Source organism: Typopeltis vanoorti, chromosome 3, assembly GCF_054136105.1.
Source record: "Typopeltis vanoorti isolate ZY-2024b chromosome 3, IOZ_Tvanoo_1.0, whole genome shotgun sequence".
Taxonomy (NCBI): Eukaryota; Metazoa; Arthropoda; class Arachnida; order Uropygi; family Thelyphonidae; genus Typopeltis; species Typopeltis vanoorti.
In genome coordinates this window covers 148,340,976-148,364,109 of record NC_143551.1, presented here as the reverse complement: position 1 = coordinate 148,364,109, position 23,134 = coordinate 148,340,976, and the positions used below count along the sequence as shown (strand labels likewise).

General features: G+C 35.9%; 1 protein-coding gene across 6 annotated transcripts in view; it reads right to left on the bottom strand.

The window, feature by feature from the left end:
- The window catches only part of Keap1 (kelch like ECH associated protein 1), a 210,987-nt gene that overhangs the window by 70,541 nt on the left and 117,312 nt on the right, over positions 1-23,134 (bottom strand). For all 6 annotated transcript variants that reach the window (XM_090416110.1, XM_090416111.1, XM_090416109.1 and 3 more), the window contains one exon: positions 9,446-9,849. In XM_090416110.1, coding sequence (XP_090272236.1) covers positions 9,446-9,849 — 404 coding nt within the window. The remainder of the gene's footprint in view (positions 1-9,445; positions 9,850-23,134) is intronic.

Here is a 23,134-nt window from a genome sequence, read left to right as displayed (position 1 = left end):
TTTTAAATATGATATTGCCATTGATGATATCTTTTCACGCCTCTAGTCTTTCTCAGGACTCTCATATCTGTGGTCTCTAGTCTTTGGTCAAGTGTTTTACTTCTGACCCAGCTCTCAGATCCATAAGTTAAAACTGGTTTGAACACTGTCTTATGCATTATGGGATATTGTATACAGCTAATTTAGTGTTCCGACTAATTTCTTTCTTATTCAATTGACTTCCTGCCATACCAGCTTTGTTAATTCTGTTGTCTATTTCCATATTCAATTTACCATCTTCACTAAAAATCGTGCCTAAGTAGCTGAAATGTTTTACTTGTTTCACAGGCTCTCCGTTCACAATGCAGTTGACATTTTCAATGATTCTGCCTATTTTCATTGTCTTTGTCTTTTTATTGCTGACCTTCATACCATATCTATTACAACAGTTATTCAATTTAGTCAGGGAATCTTGTAGACTTGTAGCGGATTTATTTAGAAGTATAACATTGTCCGCATAAAGCAAAGAGCTGACATTAACACCTTCAATTTTGATATCATGTTTAATACCACTTTCCTTCATAATGTGATCCATATAGATAATGTACATCCTTGTCTCACACCATATTTAACATTAACCATCTTCCTGTACTTCCTTCAAGTCTAACTGCTGACTTACAACTCAAATAAAGACTAAGTATTGCTTGATACAATGCTCCATTGACACCATGTAACTGTAGCATACTGAATAGCATCTCTCTTGACACCTTGTCATATGCCTTTTCCAGATTGACAAAACTTAAATTCAGATCTTAGTTATATTTCCATGATTTCTCAACTATTTGTCGTAAAGTGAAGATCTAATCCTGACAGCCTCTATTTGGCCTGAATCCAGCTTGTTCTTCACCAAGCTTTTCTTCCACAATTCTTCTCAACCGTTTCTCAAGTAGGAGGGTAATCATCATATAGCAAATTAACAGTGTCAGATAATGGAATGTTGGTAAAGAGGGAAACAATTCAGATCTATTAGTCAAAGCGACTAATAGATCTGACTCTTGTATTTGAATATCCTTGATTTTTTTCAAGAAAATATGTGGAATTCTTGATGAATGATCTGGATTGCCCAGTGTGAGCAGTTAATAAACATGACAGAAATTTAGCGATTCTATATGTGGGAGAGTCAACAAAATTTTCCGATCAACAAAATTTCTCATCTGTTGCCATCTACAAAAGACAAACTGGCACCTCTATCACAAACCGGCATTTATCAGATACCGTGTGAATGTAATCCAACATACTTTGGACAAACAGGCCGTTCTGTAGAAAAATGAATTAAAGAACAATATTATATATTGAATACATGAAACCTTAAAAGTCTGGTCTGGCACAACATAGTGTTGACATTAAACACAATATCCAGTGGGATAAAGCTTGTCTTCTCCACAGATGCAGGTTTAAATATGAACGCCTTTTCAAAGAAAGTTGTGAAGTTCTTTTACATCGGCCAAATCTAAATTGGAACGATTGTTTGTCACTCCCATAAGTTTGGGAGATTCTTATCTTATGTAACCATCAAAAATAGTTGTTTAATAATATTTTTAATAATATTATTTATTAATACTAATTTCTAGCATGAGACAACAGTTTTTAATTGGTAAACCACTGATTGCTATATGTACTTTGTAATCCAGCTATTTGTCGATTGCTTCGATTGCTTGTTTCTACACACTAATGATGTACTGTTATTATCAGTACGAAATATCTATACTTTCATTTCATTAAAGTTAATTACTGTGGTTATCATGTAATTTATTATTTATAATCATGCCAATGGTACCTTTAAAGATTAGACTTACTATCCTTCACAGGGAAGAATTCACTAAACAAACAAGCAAGTTAGGAAAATTATCAGTTTTACAAAAGCTTTGTGGTCGGATTGCCTTTCTCAAAAAATGTCGCGATACGAAAGTTATTTTTATGTTTGCTAGATTCAGAGAAACTATTTGGACGCCTGGAGTTCATGCAATTTACATTCACGCAAGTTTTTCCTTGATGTGGAACCAACTTCGAGCGACTAAAAAAGATTTAGCATCTAATATTCAGTCGATTTTAGATAATGAAAGAAGGATTTCAGCTACTCTGGATGACGAATTACTGGATATCATTGTTTGTATTTATAAACAATTTTTAATAATATTATTTATTAATACTAATTTCTAGCATGAGGCAACAGTTTTTAATTGGTAAACCACTGATTGCTATATGTACTTTGTAATCCAGTTCCTTCGATTGCTTGTTTCTACACCCTGATGATGTACTGTTATTATCAGTACGAAATATCTATACTTTCATTTCATTAAAGTTAATTACTGTGGTTATCATGTAATTTATTATTTATAATCATGCCAATGGTACCTTTAAAGATTAGACTTACTATCCTTCACAGGGAAGAATTCACTAAACAAACAAGCAAGTTAGGAAAATTATCGGTTTTACAAAAGCTTTGTGGTCGGATTGCCTTTCTCAAAAAATGTCGCGATACGGAAGTTATTTTTATGTTTGCTAGATTCAGAGAAACTATTTGGACGGCTGGAGTTCATGCAATTTACATTCACGCAAGTTTTTCCTTGATGTGGAACTAACTTCGAGCGACTAAAAAAGATTTAGCATCTAATATTCAGTCGATTTTAGATCTTGAAAGAAGGATTTCAGCTACTCTGGATGACGAATTACTGGATATCATTGTTTGTATTTATAAACAATTTTTAGCCCATTCTTATGAAAGATATTCCTGCAAACTAATGCAAAAATATGAATCTTTATACCATAAACAAAAAATTACTCCACTAACAAATGGATTGTGAATATTTCTTATCTGATGCTGAAACTAGTGTATTAGCTGAAGGTCATTACTTCGCTTTGGTACCAAAATGCATCCCGTATCTTGAATTTTTGCATAACATCGAACAGAATCTGTTGGGACTTTCCAGCAAAGATGCTAATAAACTAGGCTTTGAAGTTGCTGCTTTACTTTTTAAAAGCAAATTACTTCCATAAAAACGACACAGGTGTAGGCTGCACCTGATTATCCAGAATATCAAAGTACTAAGCTGCCTTCATGAAATCATGGACACGACTAGTGGTCCCACTCCAAACCAGCAGAATGCACACTATTAATCCTCCATGACCAAACTTTAGTCCCAAGCATTTACCAGGCTGCCTCTACACCCTGCCATCAGACTTGAAACAGGTGAACCTTGATTCATCGCTCCAGAGTATATTTTTCCACTGGTCAATTGTCCAGTTCACATGCTCTTTGCCAGCCCAGACGAGCTGCCTTGTTCATTGTTGTGATGTTGGGCTTGTGTCCTGCTGTTCTTCCATGGAAACCCACTAAATGGAGTTCTTTTTGTAAAGTATTAGTACTCACCATGGTGTTACTGGTGCTGTGGAACTCATCATGGATGGTCTGTGCCAATTGTAGCCGATTTTTTCGTACCACCTGTTTTACCACCTTCCTGTTTCTGTCGGTCAATTTTGGCAGCTGCCCTGGGTACACTTCCTACACTAGTCATGCCAGAACATCTCCATTTGTTGATCACATCGCCAACTTTTGATTTTGGATGCTCTAGTTGAGCGGTAATGGCACGTATGGACATGCCCCCCCAATGTGACAGCCCTCTCTCAAAGTCACTAAGTTCACATCGTGTTGCCATACCACCTGTATTCAACTGCTATGATGAAACACTGCTTTCTACTATCTGTACACTGGTTTTTATCTTCTGGACAATTATTGGTAGATAGTGTACATGTGTAAATTTATTTACATCTGATAAGCAAATGAAAAATTTAGAATCATTTTCACAAATGAATAAGTTATTCTGAATAGTTTGGTTTAATTAAGGAAATCAATGTAATCTATACCATTAAACGTTTTCCATTTTGGCAATGAGGTTGTCATATTTATGGATAACTGTAGTATTAATTAGTATTAGTACTTTCTCACAAGTGAAGTGAGAAAGTACTATACTACTTTTAGCATTTTAGCCTTAGTATCTAATGTAATAAATTTACAAGTCTCCTTCTTTTTACTGAAAGCAACAGCAACCTTTACTGTAAATTTTATCTGCCATTATTAACAATAAAATAAAATGTTAGTTAAAAGCAGCTTATAATTCAGAGCAAAACACAGATGTGGAAAGCAATGATGTTGTAAACAAACAGTTCACAAAAACTGGGCATTGGTTGATTCAGTTCGCTAAAATCATGTCATTAAATGCACTGTATGAGAGAATGCACCGTCATATAAATGGGCACTCATCAAAACTGAGAACAGTTCATATGCATGAATCTTTATAAAGCAAAGCGTCATAAAGCGGGATATTACATGTTCTAAGTAAAAGACTATGAAGCACATTATATCTGTTAACCGTGAGTGCATCCTCTGGCTAGCCTGCATGTTTTGCACAATGAAAAGTGGAGTTTCCTGGAGGAAAATCTCTATCATTTCTATATAAACTGGCTAACTCACCCTCCATTATAAAGATACCTCACATTCTACATGGAATTCAAACCTTGGTAATTCCAAACATAGAAAATGTTCTTATTCTTATCATTGTTCTCATGACTGCATTATGGAAGTATGCTTAACCAAGTTAGTTAAACATGCTTCCATAATGCAGTCATAAGAACGTGCATGGATCACATGGCTAAAAAAGAAAGCACATGAATAATATATTAGTGGGTTTGGAGTATTTTGAAAACAGTTTCTCACTGCACTACTTTAAGGAATCCAGTGGAGTTATTCATACATGTGGAAGTAGAACAGGAATCAGAGCATGATTCTGAATGATGCAGAGAAGCTGTTTATAGGATCATTTACTGCAAGGAAATTTAGGAATAACTTTTGTAATTAAAAAAAAAAAAAACTTGAATTTTCTAGTTCAATTTTTGTAGTTTCTAGTTTATTATGGTTAATATTTAAATCTTTCTATGTGCTGCATTTATTTTAATTTTTTTGTATATATTCGGGCAGAAAAGATTGTCAGTTGTATTTTAAGTTTTTTTTTAATTTTAATTTTTATTTATACTTGTTGGGGATCTAAATAGCAGACTAGGAAATGATTGTGAGACATACAAAAATATTTTGGGAAAATTTGGAGAAAAGAGCAAAGCTAATAATAATGGCAAATATCTGTTGGATTTCTGCTCAGGACATGGACTGGTTATTAGTAACACCATGTTCCAACATAAAAATGTGCACAAATTCACATGGACAGAAGAGGCTAGGAATAAGAAAAGTCTCATTGACTATGTTATTGTTGATAGTGATGTTTTTTCCTTGGTGCAGGACACCAGGGTGTACAGAGGATTTGAAATTGGAAGTGATCACTATTTAGTCTTGAGCAGGATAAAACTGAATTTCATATTGAAAAGAATAACATGTAAGAAAGTTTTAAAGCGAATAAAAGTTGAGCAGCTCTCAGATGTGAACTGTAGACTTAAATACACAAAGATTATTGAAGAAAAAATGAAAGAGTTGGAGTACAGGAATCAAACCTTGGAGATTCAGTGGCAAACTCTGAAGAAAACATTGACTGATTCTGCCAGAGAGACATGTGGTGAGGTTGTCTGCAAGGATTAAAAAATCAGAACTCCCTGGTGGACACAGGAAGTTAAAGAGGCAGTGAAGGAAAAGAAGAAAGCATATCAAAAGTTCCTGTCAAATAAGTCAGCTTGTGCTCTTAGAGAATATAGAGACAAATGTAAGAATGCTAAACACTGTGTAAAACTAGCTAAACAAAAGTCATGGGAGGACTTTGCCAAGAATACAGAAAATAAATATCAAGAAGGTGGCAAAATATTCTGGAGGTTGTTGAAGAAGCTTAGGAATGGAGGAAAGAGTGCTGTAAAAGGAGTTAGAGATGATAAAGGTGACATGAAAACGGGAGAAAAAGATATCCTTGAAGTATGGAGTAATTACTTTGAAAAACTGCTAAATCAAACAAGCAGTGATGACAGCACAGTGTTAAAAAACACTTACTAGGCATGCAGTCAGGAATACATATCCATACTTGAAGTAGAAAAAGCCATCAAAGGCTTGAAATGTGGAAGGGCAGCAGGAGTAGATGATATTCGACCAGAAATGCTGAAGTATGGTGGTATAAAAGTCTTACAGTGGCTGCACTGCATAGTTCAGAAAGCCTGGACAGAGGGACGAATTCCCGATGATTGGAGTAGAGCTCTCATAGTACCCATATATAAAAAGGGAGATAAAACTGAATGTGAGAATTACAGAGGTTCCCTACTGAGTGTTCCTGGCAAGATCTATGCAAGTATACTTGAGAAACGGTTGAGAAGAATTGTGGAAGAAAAGCTTGGTGAAGAACAAGCTGGATTCAGGCCAAATACAGGATGTCAGGATCTGATCTTCACTTTACGACAAATAGTCAAGAAAGCATGGGAATATAACAAAGATCTGTATTTAAGTTTTGTCGATTTGGAAAAGGCATATGACAAGGTGCCAAGAGAGAAGCTATTCAATACGCTGCAGTTATATGGTGTCAATGGGGTATTATATTAAGCAATACTTAGTCTTTATTTGAGTTGTAAGTCAGCAGTTAGAATTGAAGGAAGTACAGGAAGATGGTTTAATGTTAAATCTGGTGTGAGACAAGGATGTACATTATCCCCTCTGTTATTCATTATCTATATGGATCACATTATGAAGTGGTATTAAACATGATATCAAAATTGGAGATGTTAATGTCAGCTCTTTGCTTTATGCGGATGATGTTATACTTCTAAATAAATCTGCTACAAGTCTGCAAGATTCTCTGACTAAATTGAATAGCTGTTGTAATAGATATGGTATGAAGGTCAGCAATAAAAAGACAAAGACAATGAACATAGGCAGAATCATTGAAAATGTCAACTGTGTTGTGAATGGAGAACCTGTGGAACAAGTAAAACATTTCAGCTACTTAGGCACTATTTTTAGTGAAGATGGTAAATTAAATATAGAAATAGACAACAGAATCAGCAAAGCTGGTATGGTGGGAAGTCAATTGAATAAATTCATATGGAATAAGAGAGAAATTAGTCAGAACACTAAATTAGCTGTATACAAGATAGTGTTCAAACCAGTTTTAACTTATGGATCTGAGAGCTGGGTCAGAAGTAAAACACTTGACCAAAGACTAGAGACTGCAGATATGAGAGTCCTGAGAAAGATTATAGGCGTGAACAGATTGCATCAATGGCAATATCATATTAAAAACAAGGATATTAGGAAAGAACTTGACCTTGTCAGCATCCAGGAATGAGTTAGCAGAACTAATCTCAGGTGGTATGGTCACTTAAACAGAATGGGCAAGGAAAGATTAGCAAAACAAGTGTTCTCTGTTTAGGTTGGCAGCAAAATGACCTAGAGGAAGACCAAGATATAGGTGGATTGATACGGTACAAAGTGCCTTATACGATAGAAATATAAGATCTGATAATGTTGAAGTCTTGACAAGTAACAGACTGATTTGGAGGAAAATTGTAGATAGGAAGTTAGTAATGATGTAGTTTTTTTCATGTAGTACTATCATATTACACCCTTTGAGGGTACATGGCAGGAATTTGATGATGATGATGATTTTTATTTATTTTTTTGTATATCATGAGAATACACTCAATTAAATGAGGGTAATGTTATCTGTGAGAATCAACATGAATTTGTTAAGGGGCGCTCTTGCTTTAGTAATATGATTGCCTTTTATAATAAAGTAACAAGAGCCAGTTGAAGAGGGAAAGGCATATACTGCCATTTTTTTTTTTGGTGCCACATAATAAGCTGATATTTAAGTTGCAGCACATGTGTTTAAATGTCAGGTTAGTTCAACTGGATTCAGGATTGGCTGTCTGATAGGTATCAGAGAATTGTGTATGATGGGGCAATATCAAGGAAGTAGAAGGTTACAAGTGGGGTTCCACAGGGATCACTAGTGACCGGTATTGTTCAACCTTTATATCAATGACATTGTCAATGGATTGCAAGGGGATATTCAGTTGTTTGCAGATTATGTGAAGCTGGGAAGAGTTATCAGTAATAGTGCAGATGTGGCAGCCCTGCAAGAGGATTTGAATAAACTAGACAGATGGGTAAATTAAAGAGGATGTGAGTTTAATGCAGAAAAATGTAAAGTCTTGAAGTTTGGGATCCATTGATGGGAGGCTGGACATACTCAATTGGAGGATCTGTACTGGGGGAAGTAGGAGAGACGAGATCTGGGGGTTATGATTGATAGAAAACTGAAATTCAGGGAGCATATTATTGTAAATGTGTTGAAGGTAACCCAGAGGATTGCTGCAATACTGAGAAGGACGCTGACCTGCAGAGATAAAAGAGTTGTCATTCTGTTGTATAAGACCCCGATCAGACCACACTTAGACTATTGTTGTCAAATTTGGTCCCCAGGATTTGAAGGGGATAAATTAACTGTGGGAAAGGGTACAGAGATGGATAACAAAGATGGTTTCAGGATTGTACAATGTCAGTTATGAGGATCGGCTGAGGGAATGTGGACTGCAGAGTTTGGTAGATAAAAGGAGAGGTGATAATGATCAAGACTTTTAAACTGTTGAGAGGCGGTTACAGGATGAACATTAGGGAGCTTTTGCTTGGTGGAACAACAGGAAGGAGAGATGACAAGGGGGCCATCCCTGTAAGTTACGAAAGGAAGCTGTGAGCAAGAGGGTGAGGAGTGGTTTCTTTGTATGGAGGGTGGTTGAACCGTGGAATGCATTGCCAGAGAGAGAGTGGTGAGAGCAAGAATGGTCAATGAGTTCAAGGATTGGTATGATAGACTTTGCGTTTCCTAAGAAGGACCTCCCACGATGAGACTCTTGACTCCATGGAGACGTGAATAATAATAATAAATTTAAAATCTTCTATGAGTAGATGTGCTGAGAACATTTTTTCCTCCCCCAAAATGATTATGTAGAGTTCGCTGCAGGTCAGACCATAGAAGTGCATGTTGTTTGTTTGTACATTCTGTCCTTCCATGTGAAGTTGTTTGCTTGGATAGCAAATTTGCATTGTTAAGATGTCTATGTGGTGGCGGAATGAAGGGAAGGGGGAAACGATTTTTATTAAGAGAAATATTTCTATAAAAAGGGATGCGATATCAACAATGACAATCTTAACTATTTAAGAAAATTTAGATTCATGATTTCAAGTGATGGAGATTTCCAGGCATGAGGAGGTATTTATGTTGTCTGTGTACACACACACACACTATAGTCAACATTGCATACTTGATATTTCTGTGACAGAGATAGGAATCATTAAAGTAATGATTAATTTCTTCCTCAGTGCTGTATATTAATTCCATTATATCTACAAGATACATTTTAATCTGCATACAAGCTTTTACAACATGTAAAGAATCTGCAGTAAATCATAAGAAAGGCAACTTACTTTTCAACAGATTTATGATGCAATGTTCCCTCTGAACCACCTACAGCATACAACAATCCATCTAAGACTGCAACTCCAACTCTATTACGGGCTACAGACATGGGGTTGCAGCGCTTCCATGTGTTAGTAATAGGATCATAGCAATCCACTGCATTAGAATCTTGATTTCCATCAGGAGAATTATTCCTTCCACCAACTGCATAAAATTTTCCTTCAATGAATGCACCACCTAGTCCACTACGAGGTGTGGGGAGCTCAGCCAAGGAAAACCACTGCTTCTCTTGAGCATTATAGCATTCCATATTACTGAGGGAATGTTGAAGGTAACCCCCTGAAGTATAAATTACACATGGTACTTTTGGTGTTCTTTGATTGCAGCTGTATTTCCTTTGCACTGTCAGATCCTAAAAAAAAGACACTACACTGTGAGGACTCTCTAAACATGAAATTAATAAGAATATCTTTTCTATTAAATATTCTTATTCATTTTCTCTAAGAGAAATTTAATTAATCAAGAATTCAAATTATAGAATTAAAAAATGTTTTACTTATACAGCAATTATATATGTATGTATAGAATGTATATATAACCACACACACACACACACACACACACACACAAGTTTAAATAAATTAAAGAACAAAGAAAATTTGCGATAACTTGGGGGGGAGGGGATATCTGAAAGTCAAGATACATTATGTAAAAACTGATGCCGAGTCTGGTAATCATATACAAATGAACAATACTGTTAGCACTACACATACACCTTCTGTCCAAAAAGAAACCGGACTTTTGATAGAAAATAAAACACAGTATATAGATGAAGTTTTTGTCACTTGGCTAAATGACCCACAAGTGTTCTAACTTTTCCATTTTCTCAACAACATTTATTCTCAAATTAGTTTCAGTGTGGAAGAGGAAAAAGAAGGGGCTCTAGATTTCTTGGTTAATTTAGTTACAAGGCATGCAGATGAGATGGTCCCTCATGTGTTCAATTTATCATAAACACATACTAAGGCAGATACCTAAATGCCAGTTCACACCATCATCTTATTCATAAACTTGGAATTTTCAAAACTTTAGCCTCCTGTGCAAAGCAAATTTCACCCTACTCTCCAAATCACACTATATGTACACTGTATCTTTACCTTACATTAAAGATATAATAGAAAAACTGGGCTCCCTCCTGAAACATCACATAATCAGAACAGTATATACCAGGGGTGTTCAACCCGTCGATTACGATCGACTGGTCGATCATGGAGCGATTTTTGGTCGATCTCTTGTGTATTCCTCCTTACTTAAAAATTCAATTAAAACTGAAAACATAATATTTTATTTATCATTATTTTGTATTATTTTTAATTCGCTTTAAGTGTATTGCTATTGTTTATTTATTTTTCGTTAAAATTGTCAAATCACTAATTTTCTTATAAGTCTGGGTAAATTAATTAATTTGGATCAGTGGAAGTCAAACAGCAAGCCGAGTGAATACAATTATAAGCAATGTGTAAAAACTCAATTGTAGCTTAAATATTAAATATTCCAAAGTACATTACATCGATTTTTTACTTAGGTTAATGTTTAGTTAGTAAAGAGTTATTTACTAACTCTTTTGAGTTAGTAAATAACTCTTTTGAAGCTAACTGTATATACTGCTTTAATAAGAATATGTTAGAGTGTCAAAAGGCGTGCCGAACTTGAAACTTAGATGAAAGACTCATACTGATTCTTTGGGGGTTGCCAAACTTCATGCGAGGTCTTAGAGGAGGCCTAATAAAAAGGAACTGAAGCAAGCAGAAGGGGTCCTGGTTCCAGAATTGCTGTCAGAGAGGAGGCCGCCCAGTCCAAAGTAGCTGTCAGAGAGACTGCCCGGATCCATATTGCTTGAGAAAGGAGTTTCCCGCTTCCAGAAAGGAGCTTCTCAGTTCGAGACATCGCTAGAGAGAGACTACTTCTAGGTTGCAGACAAGGTTTCAAATTGCCAAAAGGAAGAGTTCCAATTGCCGGAGAAAAGTTTCCAGGCCAGGTTAATGTCAGACATTCACCAGTGTGTTGTGTTTTCATTACAATTTGATAAATCAAACGACTTCACTGATATTGCTCAGTTAATGGTATTTATTCGCATGGTATTTCAAGATTATTCAAGTAAAGAAGAACTTTTGAAAATTATACCATTATTGGGAAGGACTAGGGGAGAAGGCATTTTTTTCGGCATTTGATGAATTTGTGAAACAACACAAACTTCCGCTTTTTAAAATTGTGTCTATTACTACTGATGGTGCTCCTGCAATGATAGGTAATAAATCAGACTTCATTTCATTATGTAAAAACAATGACAAATATCCAGATTTTTTTAACGTACCACTGTATTATTCACCAACAAGTGCTGTGTAGTAAAAGATTAAACACAAAAGATATTTTGAATATTACATTTAAAACTGTAAATTCTGTTTGAGGAAAAGTCCTGCAATGGCGGTTATTTAAATTACAAGCAGATGATGATAGGGAACTTCTGTTGTATTAATGTTCGCTGGCTCAGCAGAAGTCAATTTTTAGAAAGATTTCTTGTATTAATTAACGATATAAAAAATTTTACTGATGAAAAAGGAGATATTTATTCACAATTGAGTGATAAAAGATGGTTGTTACACTTATCATTTTTAGTAGATTTCTGTACGAAATTAAGCAATTTAAATTTACAGTTACAAGGTAGAGATAAAAATTTAATTGAGATGTTAAGTTCAATAAAAACTTTCCAACAATATTTACTTTTATTAAAGAAAAATATAAATGACTGCGAATTTAGACATCTCCCATATTTATAAAAATTTTTTGAACAAAATCAAGAAATGCTTCGGTATGATTTAAAAGAATTTATTCGTGAAATAGAATTAGTTGAGGAAGAAATAATGATGGTACAACATGACAAAATTTCATGCCGGCTGGGGCGTCGCCTGGTTAAACAAGGCCCCCGTTGTTTTCGCCAGGGAACCAGGGCGAACAGCGAAAAGTCAGCTACTGGAACAAATCTGAAAACAAACCCCAACTCAACATTACCAGAGTTAAAGATCGGTACTATCAATGTAAGAAGCCTGAATGGCAAAGAAATGGAGCTAGCTGAGGAATTAGATAAGTACCAGATCGACATAATAGGGGTGACTGAAACAAAAAAGACCAAAACTGGTGAGATCTTTCTGAGCAATAAATACAAAATGTTATATTCAGGCAATGATAATCAAGGAAAAGAAGGAGTAGCCATAGTATTCAACACAAAATACGAGGCTAATCTTCTTGAATGGCAGTCAGTCTCAAGTAGAGTAATGTGGGCAAATATGAGAATGGGGAACTGGACAATGAGACTTATTTGTGCCTATGGTCCCACAGAAGGTTCTACTAAGGTAGAAGTGGAGGAATTTTTCGAGGCTTTAGAAAAAGCAACTGACACAATGAAAAATGAAAAGTTGGTCCTTGTTGGGGATCTAAATAGCAGAGTAGGAAATGATTGTGAGACATACAAAAATATTTTGGGAAAATTTGGAGAAAAGAGCAAAGCTAATAATAATGGCAAATATCTGTTGGATTTCTGCTCAGGACATGGACTGGTTATTACTAACACCATGTTCCAACATAAAAATGTGCACAAATTCACATGGAGAGAAGAGGCTAGGAACAAGAAAAGTCTCATTGACTATGTTATTGTTGATAGTGATGTTTTCTCCCTGGTGCAGGACACCAGAGTGTACAGAGGATTTGAAATTGGAAGTGATCACTATTTAGTCTTGAGCAGGATAAAATTGAATTTCATATTGAAAAGAATAACATGTAAGAAAGTTTTAAAGCGAATAAAAGTTGAGCTGCTCTCAGATGTGAACTGTAGACTAAAATACAGAAATATTATTGAAAAGAAAATGAAAGAGTTTGAGAACAGGAATCAAACCTTGGAGATTCAGTGGCAAACTCTGAAGGAAACATTGATTGATTCTGCCAATGAGGCATGTGGTGAGGTTGTGTGCAAGGATAAAAAAATCAGAACTCCCTGGTGGACACAGGAAGTTAAAGAGGCAGTGAAGGAAAAGAAGAAAGCATATCAAAAGTTCCTGGCAAATAAGTCAGCTTTTACTCTTACAGAATACAGAGACAAATGTAAGAAAGCTAAACAATGTGTAAAACTAGCTAAACAAAAGTCATGGGAGGACTTTGGCAAGAATATAGAAAATAAATATCAAGAAGGTGGGAAAATATTCTGGAGGTTGTTGAAGAAGCTTAGGAATGGAGGAAAGAGTGCCGTAAAAGGAATTAGAGATGATAAAGGTGAAATGAAAACAGGAGAAAAAGATATCCTTGAAGTATGGAGTAATTACTTTGAAAAACTGCTAAATGAAACAAGCAGTGATGACAGCACAGTGGTAAAAAACACTGACCATGCATGCAGTCAGGAATACATATCCATACTTGAAGTAGAAAAAGCCATCAAAGGCTTGAAATGTGGAAAGGCAGCAGGAGTAGATGATATTCGACCAGAAATGCTGAAGTATGGTGGTATAAGAGTCTTACAGTGGCTGCACTGCATAGTTCAGAAAGCCTGGACAGAGGGACGAATTCCCGATGATTGGAGTAGAGCTCTCATAGTACCCATATATAAAAAGGGAAATAAAACTGAATGTGAGAATCAGAGGTATTTCCCTACTGAGTGTTCCTGGCAAGATCTATGCAAGTATACTTGAGAAACAGTTGAGAAGAATTGTGGAAGAAAAGCTTGGTGAAGAACAAGCTGGATTCAGGCCAAATAGAGGCTGTCAGGATCAGATCTTCACTTTACGACAAATAGTCGAGAAAGCATGGGAATATAACAAAGATCTGTATTTGAGTTTTGTCGATTTGGAAAAGGCTTATGACAAGGTGCCAAGAGAGAAGCTATTCAATACGCTGCAGTTATATGGTGTCAATGGGGCATTATATCAAGCAATACTTAGTCTTTATTTGAGTTGTGAGTCAGCAGTTAGAATTGAAGGACATACAGGAAGATGGTTTAATGTTAAATCTGGTGTGAGACAAGGATGTACATTATCCCCTCTGTTATTCATTATCTATATGGATCACATTATGAAGGAATGTGGTATTAAACCTGATATCAAAATTGGAGATGTTAATGTCAGCTCTTTGCTTTATGCGGATGATGTTATACTACTAAATAAATCCGCTACAAGTCTGCAAGATTCTCTGACTAAATTGAATAGCTGTTGTAATAGATATGGTATGAAGGTCAGCAATAAAAAGACAAAGACAATGAAAATACGCAGAATCATTGAAAATGTCAACTGTGTTGTGAATGGAGAACCTGTGGAACAAGTAAAACATTTCAGCTACTTAGGCACAATTTTTACTGAAGATGGTAAACTAAATATAGAAATAGACAACAGAATCAGCAAAGCTGGTATCGTGGGAAGTCAATTGAATAAATTCATATGGAATAAGAAAGAAATTAGTCGGAACACTAAATTAGCTGTATACAAGACTGTGTTCAAACCAATTTTAACTTATGGATCTGAGAGCTGGGTCAGAAGTAAAACACTTGACCAAAGACTAGAGACCGCAGATATGAGAGTCCTGAGAAAGATTAGAGGCGTGAACAGATGGCATCAATGGCAATATCATATTAAAAATGAGGATATTAGGAAAGAACTTGTTGTTAGCATCCAGGAATGCGTTAGCAGAGCTAATCTCAGATGGTATGGTCACTTAAATAGAATGGGAGAGGAAAGATTAGCAAAACAAGTGTTCTCTGCCAGGTTGGCAGGAAAACGACCCAGAGGAAGACCAAGATATAGGTGGATTGATACGGTACAAAGTGCCTTAGACGATAGAAATATAAGATCTGATAATGTTGGAGTCTTGACAAGTAACAGACTGATTTGGAGGAAAATTGTAGATAGGAAGTTAGTAATGATGTAATTTTTTCATGTAGTACTGTCATATCCTGTACACCCCTTGAGGGTACATGGCAGGAATTTGATGATGATGATGATGAGAAATAAATTCAACATTTAAAGATTTTAATAAAACTGAATTGATTGTATCTTTTATCAATAATCCATTTCAAGAAAACTTGAACATCACAGAAATTTCAAATAAAATTAGTGGGCTGTTTGATATAAACCAAGCTGAAGTAGAACTTGAGATAATAAACATTCAGAATAGGTTACATTTAAAATCAATAAACAATGAAGTCACTTGGAAGTATGCACATGAAAAATTCCCAATATTAACTGATATTGCATGAAAAATTCCGATAAAAGATCGGATCGGATCGACATAATTGTCAGAATCTGCTTTTTCAAATATGACCATCATAAAAAATCAATTAAGAAACCAAATTACAAATGATCATTTGGATGATTGTCTGCGACTGGCCACTTCTTCATATCAACTTGACTATGAAAATATTGCGAGGTCCAAACAATACCAAATTTAACATTAACTTTTCTTTCTTTTTTTTTTTTTTTTTAATCAACCAGCATTTCCTGTGAGTTTGTAATCAATCTGTTGTTTTTTTCTAACTTTGGTTTTCCAAAATAGAGAAATAAATATTTTATTCCAATATATTTGTTTTTTCTTTTGTTGTATTAAAATTATTAAAAGTGATAAATAAATTAATAAATTAAAGACTTAATTCTGTATGTTAGTCAAGTAAATATTAGTTTAATATCCAACATTTCACTGACTGATATCTGTCAGCATTTTCAAAGGAATACACTGGTAAACAATAGAAAGTAACAAAAAGTAGGAAACTAACTGACAATTCTAAAAATTATATAACGTTTTCACTGTGCGTGATACAATGATATAATATGCATGTCGCAAGCGCAACATTTTATTTGTTGAGATATTTAATATAATTTTCATGAAAGTTCATTTCTTTTTGGTTAAATGATCTGATTAGAGTTTTCCATGTATCTGGTAAGATTAGGCCTTGATTCTTATTTAAGTTACCTGCTGAACGGGTGACTGTAGCAGCTTCTTTAAATGTTCTGGAATGGTAGTTGTCTTCTATGTAGGGCATATGACTCATATCCCATTCAATATTATGGTTGGTAGAGGCAAAGTGTGAAGAAAGGCCTGATATATCCTGTTTGTTATTTCTTACATAGCCTATGTGTTCTTTCTTTCTTGTATCAAAACTTCTAGATGTCTGTTCAATGTAATTAATAAAGCAAGAACAAGGTATGCTATAAACTTCAGAGTATTTGTAGAAAGGATGGATATCTTTCGGTGATCTTATAAACTTTTGAATGGTCTCAATATCTTTGAAGGTTATTCTGATATTATATGGTTTTAGAAGAAGAGCTAATTTTCTGGATATGGCACTAACAAATGGAATTGTTATAGAGCTGATGTATTGGGTTTCATCTCGTTGTCTTTGCGGTATGTCACTAAAGAGAATCTTGTTGATGATTCTTGTAGGGTAGCCATTTAGGGATAGATCTTTGGATATTTTCATTAATTCTTCTTGAAGGTCGCCAGGGTCTGTGGTACACTGTATAGCTCTTTTTTGAGCATATGGATAATGCGGAGTTTCTGGGAAATGTGGTGAGACGAGCCGAAATGGAGGTAGCATCCAGTGTTAGTAGGTTTTCTATATACTGACAGGTTGATGCTATTGTCAGTTTGTTTCTTAATAAGGACGTCTAGGAATGGAAGTTTATTATCTTTTTCTAGTTCCAATGTGAACTTGATGGTGTTGTGGAAGCAATTAATTTTATTTAGGTAATCTATTAATTCTTCTTTTTTGTGATTCCAAACGATGAAGATGTTGTCAACATACCTAAACCGTGTGGTTGGTTTTGGGGTAATTTGGGATAAAATTTGAGTTTCTAGATTTTATAAGAATAGGTCGGCACAAGAAGGAGAGAGAGGGCTACCCATGGCTAATCCAGTGAGTTGTTTGTAGTAGGCTTTTTGCCATGTAAAATAATTTGAAGTTAAGCAATGCTTGAACAACTTGGTGATGTTGGGTAGGAACAAGTTTTCTAAGATGTCGATGAAAAATGTGCCGACCTATTCTTATAAAATCTAGAAACTCAAATTTTATCCCAAATCTGCTAGTGCTGATAAAGATTCTGCGGCCAAGTTTCGTGAAGAATTGCAAAGGATAATTCAGGAGGGTGATTATGACGATCGGCAATGCAGAAGGCAACTTTAAACTCAAACCTATGTTAGTTTATCGTGCATGAAATCCAAGATCTAATATTTTGAAGAAATCATCACAATTAGAAAAGAATTTGGATTTAATGAACTGGATAATAAAGATGTGAGAAACTTGCTCGATTCCCATTTAGAACAGTTAAGCAAGCATGATCTCTTTCCACTAGAAGAGAACAGCATGCATATGAAGAAGAAGGAGATAACGAGTGCAAACAAGAAAAGAATGTTATGACTAAGAAGCTAACTGCGAAAGAGCTTGAAGTAGTTTTCAATGATGTTGAGAATACTAAGGAAATTTTGTTTGATGCTGCTCCTGATATGGAACGAGGCTTCGAAGTCTGCCAAAATCTTGATAAAGCATTCGCCAGCTATTGCAAACTGCATGACAAAATGAAAGTCGAGCATGATTCAAACACATTTACTTAATTTTTTTTGTAAAAAAGTAGCTCAATCTAATGTTTAGACATTAAATAAAAATTTAAGCAATTGATTTTTATTAACTTTGATGATTTTATTCTCTAATATAGCTTATACTGTCATTTTTCACCCAAATTTACGCTAACTGATGGATGAATTAATATTATTCCTATTGTTTACTGAATTCACTTAGCGCACATTAATTGACGGATTAATTAATTGCATTAAGTGAGGTTTGCCTTTATTATCAAGTGGAAAAACTTCAAACAACTAAGTGATCTGATGAGCTGCTTTAGCCACTTTTGCGATGTGCCCTCCCTATTCACTATTTGATGAAGCCAGAAACTTGGGTTTCTGGCTTCGTCAATTTCCTGCAGCACAATTCCACCAATGTGATATACTGCTGATAATCTTTTCACACCAAAATGCATAGCCTTACACTTTGCCACATTAAACTGACATCCATTCTCCTTTGCAAAGTCTGCCAATCTATCCAAATCATACTGCAAAATTTTGACATCATGTGTATTAACTATTGCTCTACCCAACTTTGCATCATCAGCAAATAACTAAACAGTTCCTCTCAGATCCTTTCCTATATCATTAAGAAACAAATTAAACAGTAGCAGCCCAAGAACAGAACTCTGCAGCATGCCACTAGTCACAGGCCTTCTTTTGAATTCTACTCCTGAATAAACTACTATCTGATATCTCTCCATCAACCACCCTCCTATCCATCTCACCAATCCAGATCCATCTCCATGTGCTGCAGTTTACAGATTAGAATTCCATGTGGTATCCTGTCCACTACCCAGACTGGTTTCGACCTTTATTGAAGTCTCATCAGTGGGAGCCAGACAAAGAAGTGGTGATACTGAGGAAATAATGAAGAAGTCATATTTCCATATACCAGTTGCCAAAAGGTGTCAGGCCTTATTATTAAAAATACCCTGGATTAGAGATAGATAGTTGTTGAAAGTTTTTCACTTGGTTATATTATAACCAAGTGAAAGTATTATAAGATACCAAGAAATTATATACTGGGTAATGACCCTCCCCCTTAATGCAGAGCATTCTACATGTCCGCAAGGAGATGTGCTTTGCATTATGGGAGACTGAGGCAAGTGATAAGAACTTATACCACCTTTGCCACAGTCCTGAAAGACACTTCAGGTGCAAACTTTTATTATTATTATTACGGGTATCTCCATGGAGTCAGTAGACTCATAGAGGGAGACCCAAACTAGCAAAACAATATCATATCTCTTCTTGAATTTATTTACAGACGAAGAACTCACAACTGAGTCAGGCAATGAATTCCATTCATTCACCACCCTCCAGGTGAAAAACCTCGTTCTCACACCTTTGTTAACCACACTTTTCTTTAATTTCCAGGGATGACCTCTTGTTCTTCCATCACTATCACACAGCTGAAACATTTCCCCTGCATCAATCTTATAAAAGCCTTTTAGTAATTTAAATGTTTCTATCACATCCCCCTCTTCTCTGCTTATCAACCAACCTCTGCAATTCACAAGCTCTCAATCTATCAATGTACGGAGCATTTTTTACATCATTCACCAACCTAGTCACTCTCCTCTGAACCCTCTCCACAACCTCCTCATCTCCAAGGAATCCAGGCGACCTGACCTGAGCACAGTAATTCAAATGTGGAAGTATCAATGCTTTATAAAGGGGAATAATAACCTCTTTATCTCTGGATGTTACGTGTGTTCCTCAATGACCATGTAATCCTATGCGTAATCTTGGACACCTTAGCAATGTGTCCCTTGAACTTCATCTCCCTATCCACCAACACCTATAAGTCCCTAGCCTCATCAATCTCTTGGAATACCGTTCCATCAATGTAGTACACAGCTGGTAATCTTTTAATCCCAACCTTACACTTTTCCACAATGAACTGACATGCATTACCCTTTGCCCATTTTGCCAGCTTATTTAAATCATCCTACAAACTCTCAATATCAGCTTGATTTTTTATTGCACTACCCAACTCATCAGCAAACAACTGAATATCTCCCCTCAAGCCATTTCCTATATCATTTATGTACAAATTAAACAACAATGGCCCAAGCACAGAGCCCTGAGGCATGCCACTGGTCACCTGCCTTATCCTGGACTCTGCTCCTCCATACACCACCTTCAGGTATCTCTCCCTGAGCCATTCTCCTATCTATATTACCAGTTTAGTATCCATTCCTATCTGCTCCAATTTGCGTAACAGTGTTCCATGGGGTATCCTGTCAAAAGTCTTAGCAAAATCCAGAACCACTGTGTAGCCATTTCCTTTGTCCAACTCAGATGTCATTCTATTATAAAAAGTTAATAGATTGCTAAGGTAGGATCTGGTAGAAACACAATTCTACCTTTAACAAAACCATGTTGACCCCTATAGAGTATCATATCCTGATCCAACCATTCCTGAATTTTGTCTTTAACCAACTTTTCCAATACTTTTACCACTACTTCCAAGATGGTGATTGGTCTGTAATTAACTACCGCAGTTTTAGAGCCACCTTAATGCAAAGGAACTACTTTGCCTTCCTTCACTCCCTAGGGACCATACCAGAGTTCAAACTTAAGTTAAATAACTAAGTAAGAGGCGTTGACAATTCGTTCATGCAACACCTGAGCTGATATTCCATCTAAACCTAAAGCAGTGTTTGCATTTAAATTTTGCAACATATTTAATACCTCTGATTTCTTAACTTCAATTCTCACATTAGTTATTGCTACAGGTACAGAGATCCAGAACCACTGTGTAGCCATTTCCTTTGTCCAACTCAGATGTCATTCTATTATAAAAAGTTAATAGATTGCTAAGGTAGGATCTGGTAGAAACACAATTCTACCTTTAACAAAACCATGTTGACCCCTATAGAGTATCATATCCTGATCCAACCATTCCTGAATTTTGTCTTTAACCAACTTTTCCAATACTTTCCTATAACAGCAACCAACTGTATATTTGGTTGCGTTGGTCACTATTTCACACCAGACCGCCTCAAATGAACTCTCATTCACATGTCTATCATCTTGATATACTACTTTCTTTGGCTGCATCAACAGTACTCCTTCCCCTGTTCTATCTTCTCTATCCTTCCTGAAAATATTGTACCCATCACATTCAATTCCAGTGATCACATCTTCTGTTGACAGCCAAGTTTCACTAATGCCTACAACTTCTGGTGAGATTACACTGACTAATGCCAAAAATTCTTCTCTCTTATTTCGAATGCTTCTTGCATTGGTATACAAAAATTGCAGATTCCCTTTAGTTCTTGTACCGGCTTTAGAACTGATATACACATCACTAATTTCAGTAGTCCCATGCTGATTTTTATCCCCCCCCCATTCTGCGAATAAGGATCAACAAATATACAATCACTGCTAAAGTTTCTCTCTCATACACTCATCCTTTTAAATTTTAGTTTCCCTGCCCAATTATTTCAACTTGTTCAGAAAACAGTAACTTCTTCAATCGCTTATGACCTTCCATGTTCAGATGCAACCCATCTCTAACATACAACTGTCTTTTTCCTTCAAACACACTCCAGACATCAACAAATTCCAGACCTCTTTTTTTGCACATTCTTGCAATTATATCATTCATTAGCATCGCTCGTCTACTTAACTCATAATTGTCAAAACGAGGCAGCACACACTATTCTCCCACTGACACTTTTCTTCTTCACAATATCTAACGATGTTCTTAAATCTTTTGTTACCCAATTTATACTATCACTCAGGTCATTTGTACCCACAATAACTATCATCTTGTCTGCATCATGCCCTCTCTTTATTGCTAAAGCCACTCTCTCTATTGTACCACTAGCCAAGCACTCCTCAGGCATACTGCTCTCCATACCCTTAATCATAGAATCACCATATATTTCACCACTTTTAACTTCATTCACTTCCAAACAAGCGTCACTCATGGCCTCAGTTTCTGCGCTATTTAGCATGACTCTCCCAGTTTCATTACTCAATGCTCTTTTACTTACCCCCTCACTCTCACAACATCTCGTTTCTTCTAGACCTCTTGTGCTTTTATTTTGTTGACTCCCAATCACTTCCATACTATTTATTACTTCATCATTCACCAAATTCATACGCAATCCTGTCCTAGTTACTTCAGCTAAAGTAATCTCTATAGTCCTAATTTCTCTGTTCAACACATTTAACTCAGTTTTAACTTCCAATGCCTCATTACTGAGCACTTCCAATTCCTCTCGCAGAAGATGAAGGTCACTTTTCATTTTCATGAACTCCTGCCGAAGTTCTTCCGCTACGGTCCCGATGTCTGCTTTCATTCCTAAATGGTCCAGCCTATCCTGACACTTCTCACATATGTCGGCAATTCTCTCATTTAGCCAGACTGTCCATAGATCCTTCACATTCTTTGGCGCATACATGTAGCAGTTTCCACAACGCATCCATTGCGAAAAATCTAACGCGGAGTCAGCCTTTCGTGTAGAAGTCCTGTGCGCTGCTGACGTACGCTTCTTGTTGGATGCCATCTTTAGACGCTGAAGTAGCAAAACAAATAGCAGCGAAAACACAATATATACAACAGAGTTTCAAACAATAACATTACTGAAGGACACTTGTATCTAACCGATGCACAACTGCAGCATAATTTGAGAAAAAAAGCCACATTATACTTAAATTTAAAAACACGTTTTCTAGCCTAACTGAACACGACCGCCACGTTCACCAATGGCACTGAGGCAGTTGATAGTTTTAATGTACGTAAGAATGGGCTACAGAATGATACGGCATTTTACAAAATTTCATTGCTAATGCAGCGAGAAGAAGCATTCAAAAAAAATTTAGCTTCCAAGAACCAAGTATATAATTTCTTGGTATCTTTAATTTATAATATAACTAAGTGAAAAAGTGAAAAACTTTCAAGTCACTGACAATTACCTCGCTGCTTCATGTAAAACTCGAGCTGGTATACTTTCCAATCCCCCAGCTGTATTCACATTAAGGTTCTGTAACATGCTATGCACCTCATTTCATTTACCTCAATGCCCATATAA